The sequence below is a fragment of the Thamnophis sirtalis genome, unplaced genomic scaffold (assembly GCF_051295495.1).
Source record: "Thamnophis sirtalis isolate CommonGarterSnake01/CBP01778 unplaced genomic scaffold, rThaSir2_p1.2 scaffold_5, whole genome shotgun sequence".
In the NCBI taxonomy this organism is placed as follows: Eukaryota; Metazoa; Chordata; class Lepidosauria; order Squamata; family Natricidae; genus Thamnophis; species Thamnophis sirtalis.
In genome coordinates, this window is record NW_028261385.1 from 106247866 (window position 1) to 106260811 (window position 12946).

The following is a 12946-nucleotide window of genomic DNA, read 5'->3' on the forward strand; positions in this document are numbered from 1 at the left end:
ACTATGACCGCAAAGCAACGTTGGATCTATGAATGTGCAAGGAAAGTGTTATATATAAAACTATATAATTGGATACAAATTCAATCAGGATTTGTGGTAGGCTAGGATCAGAGTCCAAATTCAAGACACCTTCATCTATGGAAAATCACTAGGAAACAATTGCTAGGTTTTTGTGTTCCTCATAATATTATTGTGGAGATATCAGAAGAGGGCATTCTAGATAGTTGCATCACTTCAAGGTCCTATAATAAAACTCCATTTTCCTTTCGATCAATACCACTAACCACTGAATGTATTTTGATAGCCCACTTATCACCCAGTTCTGATACATTTTAGCTATCATTTGTCTTCTCTCAATTGCTCCTATCTTCAGAAGCATTGATGGCTATAGAATTATTTTTAACCAGTGATAGACCTCACAATTCCTTTCATTTTAATTTAGATACCCCCAAAACAATCTCCCACAATCCCCTTAGGAACTTTTTGTAATCCTGCTGTTTTATTTACTATTGTTGTATTTTTAGTAGAAATTGTAACTCAATAATATTGAGTTTCTGAAAATAAATGATGAAATGTAGATATCTGACTCATTGGTATGGATGGAAGCAAAATATATAATTCATTCAGGCAGTTCTTTCAAGTATAAAAGTCATTTAACTCAATCTTATGAAATACCCTACTTATTCATCCAGCTTACTACTTACTTTTTCCCTTCCACTAATTGCTCCTTCTTTTATTCTATCCCTTTTTCCATGTTGGGAGAAACATTTAACAACCTGAAGTGCTTAAATGGCAAACTGATATTTTGAAGCAGAAGAATTAACAGCTGATAATCAGATCAATCATGCCACCATTGTGTCGAAAGTGAAAATCACTCAAGATATGTATTGAATTGGTTTTATTTAATGCATATTTTACAATATGGGGTTTCCCCCTAAAACAAGCACCATCAAGAAAAGACGAGCCTGATTGGCTTCCATTACAAAATCCATGAAATATTTCAGACAGGGGGGGAAAAAATCTCACTTTTAATATTTTTCCCATGAAGAAAAATGGGTCACTTTCAGTTGCCTCTGTATGGCTCCCTCCCTTTATAAAAATGGAATGTTGTAGTAGTGAAGGAAGGGAGAATAAGAAGGCTGTCTTCTTAAATTACATACTGCATGAAGGGTTGACCTGAGGGCCCCTCCTCTGGAACACCAATTAGGAAGTCTGGAAAGAAAATTGCAGTTTCTTCAATCAGATATTCCTCCACCAAGAAACCTTTGTTCCTTTAAACTGATGCAGGTTTTAAAACCTATGTAGGGAAAAGGGCTGTAGGACAACGACTGACTTCATCTTCCTCTCAAGGACAAGCAGTGAGTGTTTCAGTACACACAGGAACCATCAAATGGATACAAGCCATTCACAAGTAGCTCTGCTCACCCAGATTGGGGACCCCTACCTAACGAAGCCCCAGGAACTGGGAGAAGAGTGCTGAACCCCAACTGCAGAGCTCGGAAACAGTATCTGGACCTTGGAAGATGATAAAATTTATTTTTTCTTCCTTTCCTGGGAGCAGCGAGGACAGAACCTGTATCAAGGAGAAAAGGTAAAGCAATAATTGGGGGAGCAACACTATCCAAGAAAAACAGAAAAACAGAATTGATTTAAGGAGCTGACAATTCTGCAAGCAAAAAAAGAAAATATAATATTTTGAAGTATTATTTTTACACTACCACTCTCAAATATTTTGTAACCAGTGTATGTATAGTCATACCACTAACCATATAGAATTCAAATTCTGAATAATACAGTTGAAGTTTTTTCAACATGTGTTCGTGCAGGAGTTGGGTTCCAAATGCTCAATGGAGAAGATTCATTTCATTTACAAATAAAATTGGAGGCTGAAATTGTGGCCTTGATACAGCAAATTGAATTTCTTCAATGATTTTAACTTTTCCAAGAGATCTTTGTCACTTGGTGGAAGGTGCCAAAACAATTTTTTCTTCTTTTATAGGGCAAGATATAGGAGTCTGAGAAATCACTAATGGGACTAGTAGGAGAAATCTGGAGATGAACTGTGTATTCTAAAGCCCTGACAATCATATTGCAGGGCCAAATGGAGAGATCATAATTAACATTTTAATTAAGCTTGAAAGCCAGTAGTTTTTAATGCAATATTACTTCTGGCTTCCTGGTTTATTTCCATGTGCATGGGAATGGAATACATAAAACTTACTAAGTTGAGATTTTATTATTTATTGCCACAGTATATTAAGCTCCTATAAATAGCTAACAGACTTTGATATAGGAATAAACATATGTATGAATAAGGGTAATTCTCCCTATTGTTGAGCCTCCTCAATCAGGAACCAAGATTTTATATCCCAACATTTCAGAAGTCCTACGAAGAAAACCAAGGATTAGAGAGTACAGTTACTTACCATTTCCCTCTTGGCTTTGTTGTCAAGCCGACACAAGCAAAATGGAACCATTCAATGGAGCACTAGTAAAGGATACAAATCACAGAGATGAATCAGTATTCTTCTGGCAACTGGTCATGATTTAACTCTATTTCCAATGGAATCAGAACATGGCTCTAATGCAAAACCTCTTTCCTGACCACTTATGTACAGTTTTGATACATTATTATAAGAGGATGGAACAAAGTGACCTGCAGCTATTTAGACAATGGTAAAAAGTTATTTATTTTATCCTGCCTTTATTATTTTTACAGATAACACAGTGCAGTGGACATATCCAATTCATCTTCTTACTCTTATTTTCCCCACAACAATCACCATGTGAGGTGAATTGGGCTGAGAGTGACTGGCCCAAAGTCATCCATTTGACTTTCATGGGTATGGCCAGAACTGAACTCACGATCTCCCACTTTGTAGGCTGGTCCTTAACTACTAGAACGAGTGTGAGGGCATGGGGCAGACTGAATAAATGCTTCAGCATAAAAGCAAAATGCATTTGCTTTTCTACCAAATGCTGCACTTTGGTAGAAAAATGTAGGGCACAGATGATTGACTAAGTGCCCAGGATAGCATCTGGTCCTTGAAGCACTTTCCTGAATGCCCACCGACCATAAGTGCTAAAAACTGACAGTATGGTTTCTGCAGTTTAGATTGCACAAATGTAAATTTAGACTCTTTGCTAGAAGCAGCTTAATACTTTTCTAAAAACTGATTGTGTTCTGCAATCTGGTCAATCAATCAGTAAGTCAAAAGTTTATTACAATCAAAGACCAGTACAATTAAAAACACTCAAGGAGTATCTTCCATAACCCATAAAATAATCCGAAACAGAAAACAGTATCCTATCCATTGCATTTGTGATACAGTCCTGCCTCCTTTCCAATATTGCCCATGCAATAGGTCTCTCCCTCAACTTTCAAAAGCAGGCCCAGCATCCACTCTCCCTAGTCTAAAGGAAAGGTTTATATACTGTGGGCACACATGTGCATAACTGTTTCACTAAGCACCACCTCCATCTATAACTTCTTTTATGAGAGGGGTGAGGAGGTGAAATATTGATTTAAGGGCTTTTGAAATATATACAGATATTTGGATGTAGTGAAATACATTCCAGGGATACTTTTAATGGCTTCAGATAGAATGAATTCAAGTGGAAGTATTTCTTAAAATAGTGCATTTGCCCAATACAGAACAGCAGAAAAGAAAAAGTAACATTTTGGAGGTGCAAAAGGCTCAGGCTTGGCAAGGAAATAGACTCAAAGCAAAGGACTCTCTTTCTAAACAAAGCATCTAGACAATGATGATGATGATGATGATAATGATAATAATCATAATCATAATCCCCCTCCGAGGAGCTTTACCTTGTCATGGTGGAGGGGCTTACGCACTCTAATGATCCTAAGGGATATGCTGAACAAGTACAACCATATCAGACAAGTCTTAGGTGAAGGGCCAGACAAAATTTGCTCCACAACCCATACAAATATGGTGAATATGAAAAAAATGAAATTTATGCCGGCTGAACTGTCGCCCGGATTAACAAGGGTTCCGTTGGATGCTATGGCTCCTGGGCATTCTACGCAAAATGAGCTACAGGGCTCAGCTCCCTCTGCTCAGCAACCAGGTCATGGAGCTGACAAGCTACTGGAAGAAAAAGTGAAAAAGCGGACTAGGGAAGAAAACATCTCTATTATGAAAGCTTACTATCAGTCTGAGCCAGCAAAACGTGGATTTCAAAAACGAATGTATCAGATTTGGAAGGTGAACCACACGGACTGTGCTATCAGTGAAAAAAGGCTAATGGACCAGCGACATGTAATTCTAAGCCACAAATTTTTCACTACAGCAGAATTAATAGGAATCGAAGACAAAGCAACTAATGGTCTGAGTATACCAACAAAGAAGATTAACACCAAGAATGATTTGCAGACTGAAAAGCAAACTGAGGAAGAAAGGGAGGAAGAGGATGCTGAAATGGATGAAGATAAAAAACAAGGAAGCACTGAAGAACAAACACCAACAGATATTGCTCAATTAGCTGAGAAAATAAAGCATCAAATGGAAGATGCTGAAAGAACACATTTGCCAAACCTGAACCAAGTGAACTGGAAAGAATTGAGAAAGGTACTAAAAAAGGTCATGAGGCTGTGCAAACCATTCAAACCACTATATTAGCTGAAACCAACCAGCTGATGTATGCAGCAGCCTTCATAACCACCAAAGAATTGGGTTTGAAAATACAAAAGAACCAAAGAGGCAAGAAGAGGAAGCCTAAATGAAAAATTCGGTTGGAATTGAAGATCAAAAAATTTCGTGGAGACTTGAGCAACTTGAAGAACCTAAGACAAGATCAGCTAAAGAACAAGTAGGTCAAAAGAACCCTGGAAGCAAGATACGATTTGGAGAATAAACAGATTGCGACAGTAATTGAAGAGCTGAAGCAGGGGGATGTTGCAGTTGCTGAAAAGATTAAAAGATATGAAAACCGAGTAACTCAATTCAAGGAAACTCACAGTTCAGAGCAAATCAGCACCAGTTTTATAAGAGCTTAGAAAGTGGAGATGGAGTAACAACAACTGAAAAGCCTGATAAAGAGAAAGCTCTGAAATTCTGGAAGAATTTGTGGGAAAACAACAAGAAGCACAACAGAAATGCAAAACATATTGAGGATTCTATTAAAGTGCATAAAATGGAAGATGTGAAAGTAACAAAAGAAATGGTGCAAAGACAGTCAAGAAAAGTGGAGAACTGGAGTACACCTGGACCAGATGAGTTACATGGCTTCTGGTTAAAGGCACTTACAAGTGTGCACAAAAGATTGGCAGCCCAAATGAACCAGATCTTAAAAACATCTGAAAATGATGAATGGATGACAACTGGAAGGACATTTTTGATCCAAAAAGATAAAGAAAAAGGAAAGGATCATGGAAACTATAGGCCAATCACCTGTTTGCCAACAACATACAAGCTCCTTACTGGTATCATTGCAAACCAAATTTATGGATACTTGGAAAGAAATAACTTGCTTCCTGTAGAACAGAAAGGATGCTGCAAAAATTCAAGAGGAACAAAGGACCAACTGCTGATTGACAAATTAATCCTAAAGAATTGAAAGAAAAGACGAACCAACCTGTTCATGGCTTGGATAGACTATAAGAAAGCATTTGATTCAGTTCCCTATAGCTGGATCAAGAAATGCCTGAAAATCTTTGGCATCAGCAGCAACATACAAAAATTCATGGAAACTTCAATTAACCTCTGGAAAATGAAGCTTATAGCTAATGAAGAAGTATTGGGTGAAGTTGAAATTAAACGAGGCATTTTCTAGGGCGATTCCCTTTCACCCCTACTTTTTATACTCTCAATGCTACCACTGACAATCATTTTGAAGAAGATGAACTATGGATACGAACTTGCAAAGGAAGGACTGAAAATTTCGCACTTGGTGTACATGATTTGAAGCTGTTTGGTAAAACAAAAGGTGAACTGAATTTATTAATTGAAAGCACAAAAGAATTTAGCCAAGACATTGGTATGCAGTTTGGAATTGACAAATGTGCAACAATGGCAACCAAAGCAGGCAAGGTCATAGAAGATGATGGAATAGAACTTGAGAATGAAGAAATGATAAAGGCAGTAAAACCAAAAGAAGGCTACAAGTACTTGGGGATTTTAAAAGCCTCTGTCTTAATGCATAATAAAGTCAAGAAATTAACTTCAGCCAAGTACATTTGACAAATTCGCAAGATATTCAATTTGCAAGTCCAAATTGAGTGGAGGAAACATCATAAAAGCCATAAATACCTGGGCTATACCTGTGATTTGATACTCTGCAGGAATAATTGACTGGACCCAGATGGAGTTGGACAATTTGGACAGAAAAACAGGGAAGCTTATGACAATGAATCATGCTTTGCACCCTAAAAGTGATGTTGACCGATTATATCTACCAAGAGCAGAGGGTGGTCGAGGACTCCAACAAGTAAAACAGAATGTGGAAGAAAAACACAGCTTAAATTATTACATCCAGAAAAGTGAAGAACCAATGATTAAGGAAGTAAATAAAGGAGGCCTTTTAAAGACAACTAAGTCAAAAGCTGAATATAAGAAAGAAGTAATTGAGAAGCGAGCTGAAAATTGGAAAAACAAAGCTATGCGTAGCTAATACTTGAAAAGTATTGAAGGCAAAGCTGACCAAAAGCTAACTTGGAACTGGTTAAGATCAGGAGCACTGAAAAAAGAAACAGAAGGCTTTATTTTGGCAGCTCAAGAACAAGCCTTAGCCACAAACTGCATGAAGGCAAAAATTCAACATGTTACCACCAACACTAAATGTTGCCTCTGTAATGAGAAAGACGAGACAGTAGACCACTTGATCAGTGGGTGCAGCAAAATTTCACAAACTGACTACCTACAATGCTATGACCATATTGCTAAGATCATTCACTGGAAATTGTGCCAAAAGTTTGGATTTGAGTACAATAAAAACCACTGGGAACATCAGGTTCAGAAGGTTTTAGAGAGAAAGTCAAGATCTTGTGGGACTTCAGAATTCAGACTGACAGGCACTTGGCCCACAACACACCTGACATAACAATAGTTGAAAATAAAAAAAGTATGGTTCATTGACATTGCAATATCTGGAGATGCATGAATTGAAGATAAACAGCAAGAAAAAAACACAAAGTACTGGGACTTGCAAATTGAAGTTGAGCGACTATGGAAAAAGAAATCGTGTGTTGTCCCGATTGTAATTGGAGCAATACCTAAAGGGCTACCTCGCTATTTGGAAATTCTAAATTTATCAGACTTGAACATTCTGATCTACCCTACTTGGAACCACCCTACTTGGAACAGCTTATATCATTCAACGTTACATTAACAGTTTCTAGGTCCTTGGTTAGGACTCGAGCTGTTGAGCTACCAACCGGCCCCAAAGGCTGTGAATCTCACCAAAGATTAACCACATAATAATAATCGGTTTTCCCTAGGGGTTAACTTTTTAAAATGAATACATCTGGAAAACAAGTGCAAGACTAATTAGCAATTAGCAATCATATATGCAAATATGTCACCCTGCCAATTTGTTAAGATCCTAACAAAAAGTTCTATGTTGATGTCTCTAAAAAAGTATTAAGGCCATTTATGTTCTTCATTATGTCTTATTTGCTTAGCTCCCCTCATTTTCCACCCCCTATTAGCAAGACTCTCTCTTACGTCAGGATTGTCACAACCAATCATCTCGCCATAGGAGACCTGGTGGCAGAGGCAGTACGTGGGCTCATTGGGATCCACAGGCATATCCAACACATCAGAAGGGTGGACATTTCCAAAAGTCACTGACGGCATCCCATATTCTGTGCTGCTTTAAATGGAAAAAGTTGAGTTAGCGAGAGTTTTTCAATGTCCCTAGGAGAATCCCCTCCAATCTATATCACCTAAACTACTTATTATTATAAATGATTGGTTTCAGGGTTAGCACCTGAGAGTGCTAATAACAGATGACTGCAAAGAATATAAATCCTTCTATTCCCCACCAGTCAGAGCTGAAGAGGTTTCGTAAATGAGAAGGGAAATGTTTTCAAACAAAAAACCAAGAAAGTCCAATGGCCTTTTGGAAAAAGCACCTTTGGGACACCTTTTACAACTTGCCTCGTAGGAACTTTATCTTCTCAAATTTAGGGAAAGCATGAGCAGAACAATTGGGCTGGAAATGGAGTACACTGATCTAGGGAAGATCAAGCAACACCTACTAGTACACAAACTAGTGACCTAAGTCTGCTGCTGCTTCCCACCCACTCACGTGCGCACTAATTTCAGCTTCTTCTGGGTTGTTTTTGGTGCTTCTTCATCAGAGTTTTTCCCCTTGGAACGAGCACGAGCAGCTTTCTTTTCCTTTTGGGCACGACCTTCTGTACAGATAACATAAAAAGAAAAATTCAACTAAAATATCTCTGTATAGACTGAAATGTTTCAGCTAATCAGCCAATTAATTACACAACTTCCGGTATTCCATCTTTTCTTATGTTCTACCTCTGATCCAGTTCCATGTTGATTAAGTTCATTCAAGAATTTGGACAATAATTATGTAAAAATAAGTAAATAATAATTAAAAAATCATAATATCAATTACTATATATGTTTATATGTGCTAGTGGTTCCCAGCACTAGGGGGTGGTGCTCATCTCCGTTTCAAAGCTGAAGAGCCAGCGCTGTCCGAAGACGTCTCCATGGTCATATGGGCAGCATGACTAAACGCCGAAGGCACACGGAACACTGTTACTTTCCCACCAAAGTGGTTCCTATTTTTTCCACTTGCATGTGCTTTCAAACTGCTAGGTTAGCAGAAGCTAGGACAAGTAACGGGAGCTCACTCCATTATGCAGTGTTAGGGATTTGAACTGCCGACCTTTTCTTATTGACAATCTCAGCATCCTAGCCACCGCGTTTATGTTAAAAATATTTTAATATGTATATTCCATCAAGATGCTGCAATTTTAATTTGTAAACTAGTCCTGGTTTATTGTTATTAACTACATATGCCCAGCTGCTGCCCAAGATCTTCAAAAATAAACATAAGGCATGTATTTCTAATGCAGCATCTTTCTCAGTTAAGGTACACTTGCAGGATGGAGGCATTAGGAAAAAAATAGAAACTGTAGTAAAAAACTTATGCAATTAATCTAAACAGTATAGCTTTGGAATGAGCAATTCATATTCTCCATGGATATGAAAATGGACTATTGTCCATTTTCTTTGCCTGCATATTTCCACTAAGAACTAAGAAATTATTTTATGGCTTTCAACTACATTACAATTATACACAAATATAATTTTTGTTATATAATAAACAGAAAAAGGCTTGTTTATTATGCTAATCTTGTCTCTAAAACTGCATTCCAAAATTAATTCATTACTGGATAATCCCCAAATATTCCAAAATAATGTGTATCCAACATAACACTTTTTCTAATACAAAGAAGTAAGAAAAAGATGTAACTTAGTATTTAAGAAACCAAATAACTATAAATAAATTTCAATTAATTTTTCTCTTATGATTATGCGTATTAATTTCAAGTGGCTTTCAAAGTCAAATTTATTCCCATTGTCTGATTTCTGTAACAAGCTAACAACTCTTATAAATCAAGGTTAACTCCTTGTAACTGCCTTCTCCCTAGGACGTTTTCCAACAATCCAGTCTAAGCAACATTCCTAGAACTTTAAGTGGTTCCACATCAAAATAGTAATTAGGTCCAACCCTGCCTATTTATTGAGCCACATTTTGTACTGCCTATCTTGTAACTTGTAGCTTACAATATACAAAATTACAACATGTATAAAAACTAAATAAAAAGCAACTAGTAAATAAAACAATAAGGTATTGTTCGTAAGAGCTACCACTACCTTAAAAAGATTTTCAAGACTTAAAGAGAACTATCTTAACCACTTTGCTAAAAGCCATAAGGGGAGGGGCACATCTGACCTCCAGGGGAATGCTGTTCCAGAGGGAGGGGCTGCTCCTGAGAATGTGCTTCTCTGAGTCCCTGATCTCATTCGGGGTGGGCACCTGAAGCATTCTCTCCCTGCTAGACTGCGTAGAGTGGACAGATTCTACCTGGAAAAGACAGTCCCAACAGTAATGAGGCCAAGCCATATAGGGTTTTATAGGTAATCACCAACATCTTAAATTGGCCCAGAGGCCAAAATGCAACCAAAGCAATTCCTACAACATGTGGTTTATTCTGTTGAATCAACTAACACTAGTGGGCAAGCGGGCGACCACATTATTTATGAGCTAAGGCTTCAGAGTCATCTAGGATAGTCCCTATAAAGCGAATTGCTGTAGTCTGACTGAGAGATGAATTGCTATCTTCTGCATCTCCTGATCCAGGAAAGAGGGCCACTAGTAGATCTGCCAAAGCTGGAAGAAGGGTCTCCTGACCATAGCTTTCAGCTCTCATTCCAGTAGGAATTACTTATATTCCAAGGTCAAGGCTGTTACCCTATTTCAATCTTATTTTCATAGTGATCTCTAAATATTTTCTCAAAATTAGTTCATATTTAAATCAACAATATTGCTTAAGGGTGTAGCTATCAAATATCAAGACTGGCACCAGGGAGACTCATGTTCAAGTCCATTCTCAGCCACAGAAGCTCACTAAACGTTAGCCCAGAGACTGGTCCAGGCAAGACATAGTTTGAAATCTAATTGGAACTGCACTGAAAAGACTATAGGAATAGAATCTTGAAAACCTATAATGTTTTCCCTTCCTCCCTCTTGTACCAAAGAGAGGAATTTGGCAGCATCTTTTCTGAGCAACAAATTTTATTAACAGAAGCAAGCCTTTGTGAGCTGCAGCTTATTTTATCAGGTGGGGTCAGGTTAAATTTCTAATATTCTCCTTATTCATCTTTTACAGTATTTCCCCCCTAAACATTCAAATCCAATTGTGATAGGTACTTGATTTCTCATAATTCTCCTTATTCTCCCCCACCCCCCAAATCTCTGCGAACTCACTCTTTTTGCCTTTGCTAGATGAGCTGTCATAATCACTTGATTCAATCTGTTTCTCTTTTAGGTCAGCTTCAAACCGGGCAAGATCCGTATCCAACCTTCGGATGTGCTTATCTACCTGTAAACATAATAGGAGTGCAAGAATATTATTTGAGTTGAGGGTCAATTCATCATCATGACAGAGATTCTACAAATAGAAGAAAGAAGCTGGCTACACTAATAACTGAAAATGAATGAATGAATGAAATCCAATGAATGAATGAAACTTTATAACATTGTCTTCTTGCTGTATCTCATACCATTTCATATGTCTGCATAGCCAATTGTACTTTGTCATCACCAAACTCCTTGCACTTCCCATAGGCCTCCTGGATTTGTTTGAGAAGACCCACTTTCTCTTCTGAAGACAGAGTCCGTGCATTGCTGATATATTCTGTAGCCAATTTATCAATCTCTGATTTAAGATCTAGAAGAAGCAGAAAGTAGTCTGATGAAGACTATTTTACATAAATTCCACTGTAACAGAAATGGACATTAAAATTAACTTTTTTTTAAAAAAAAGTGTGACACACAATTACTCCAAATTAATTGCTGTCTTCACTCATTCTATCTCTTATTCACCTTCTGTTCGTTGGTCCAGATCTCGCATAAGCTGAAAGTTTCTCTGCAGTTCAAAAGGCAAATTCTCAATGCCTAAAAAGGAGGAGCCCAAAAACAGGAAAGATGATCAGCAAAGGGGAACAATAACATTGTGCTATTTTCTTTAACACATTAACACATGTGCACCCATACTAATGGGTGTTCATATGTTAACAGAAAATGAATTGTCAGATATTTAATTTTATATTCAAATATCAGCATGAAAAAACACAGGAATGATTATCTGCATCTTAAATGACATGAGACCCAAATTTCTCACTAAACATACTGCACAAATACTAAACATACTCACTAAACATACTGCGGCCAATCCTAGCTGTGACTATTATGTATTTGCTTATATGTATACTAATACTGGCTCAATTAGGTTTTCTGCTATTCATCACAGGGGGTTGCAAAAATAAAAATGTTTACAGCAAAGTCTCTTTTAGGCTACATTTGATTCACTGATGCAGGAATATCTGTTTTACTCCCCAAACTGTCTGCATCTCTTAAAATGTGCTTTCTTCTAACTTATCCTTTAGGTACTTCATTCCTTAAAGGTTTCTTTCTTTCTTTCTTTCTTTTTAATTCTTTCAAAGTACATGTATTTAAGGTACAACAATTATCACTGCTTGGAGTCCACTGGAGTTGGGCAGCTAATAAAGTCAAATAAACGAATTATAGATCTACTCTGCACAGGTGCACCCATATAGACTGAATATTGCTTTTAAAATGAAGGAGGCATGCAATTCCATCCCTTAAAACCGGATTGCATTACAATATATCATAAAAGTTGAGCCAAACTGAACAAAGCGATTGAATAACTGCCTGAAAATCTTTCGGCTGCTCTTGGAAAGCTCCAGTTCAGCATCTAAGCTGGATCAGAGACAATCTCAAGCGTGTTCCGACTACCCTCACCCCACCTTTCCCAGGAATAACGCCCCCGACTAAAAGGGCGCAACACCGCCTTTCCCCTTAGAGCCGCGGGTAACCACGGGAGGCGGGAAGACACTCATCAGGGGTTTCCAGATCATGCTTCACCCACCGGGCAACCACGATGAGCCGAAGCGCCCTCCTGAACAGGTTCTCTCCGCTGCTGAACCTATGAATCGCCCGAACATGCAAAGAAGCGTCCCCTTGACGTCATGCGCCCACCCAGCGACACGAAACCGAGGCGTCTGCCGGCATTTCGCGGGCTCCCTCCCGGCCGAATCCCACGCCCGGTCTTACTATCAAGGTAGTGCTCCAGGTACATCCCAGCCGCCATTTTGGGTTCCAGCCAACCGCCCAGGCGCTTCTCTTGGCCCCGCCCAATCCCGGCATT

At 38.2% G+C, this 12946-nt stretch overlaps 1 protein-coding gene across 4 annotated transcripts; it reads right to left on the reverse strand.

The window, feature by feature from the left end:
- Positions 1 to 883: 883 nt before the first annotated feature.
- Positions 884 to 12946, reverse strand: ING4 (inhibitor of growth family member 4). Of its 4 annotated transcripts, XR_015696773.1 has the most exons (9): positions 12668 to 12822; positions 11602 to 11673; positions 11280 to 11446; positions 10984 to 11098; positions 8269 to 8377; positions 7683 to 7830; positions 2427 to 2488; positions 1445 to 1573; positions 884 to 1212 (listed from the first exon to the last, which is right to left on the reverse strand). XR_015696773.1 is itself a non-coding variant. In XM_014064685.2 (8 exons), exons 1-8 carry the CDS (start codon positions 12887 to 12889, stop codon positions 1534 to 1536), a joined length of 750 nt encoding a protein of 249 aa, XP_013920160.1. In that variant the 5' UTR covers positions 12890 to 12946; the 3' UTR covers positions 884 to 1533. The 4 variants fall into 4 exon arrangements, 3 of the variants coding, with proteins under 3 accessions (XP_013920160.1, XP_013920159.1, XP_013920158.1); XM_014064685.2 differs by lacking the exon at positions 12668 to 12822 and adding an exon at positions 12853 to 12946 and having other exon boundaries at positions 884 to 1573; XM_014064684.2 differs by having other exon boundaries at positions 884 to 1573; positions 7683 to 7827.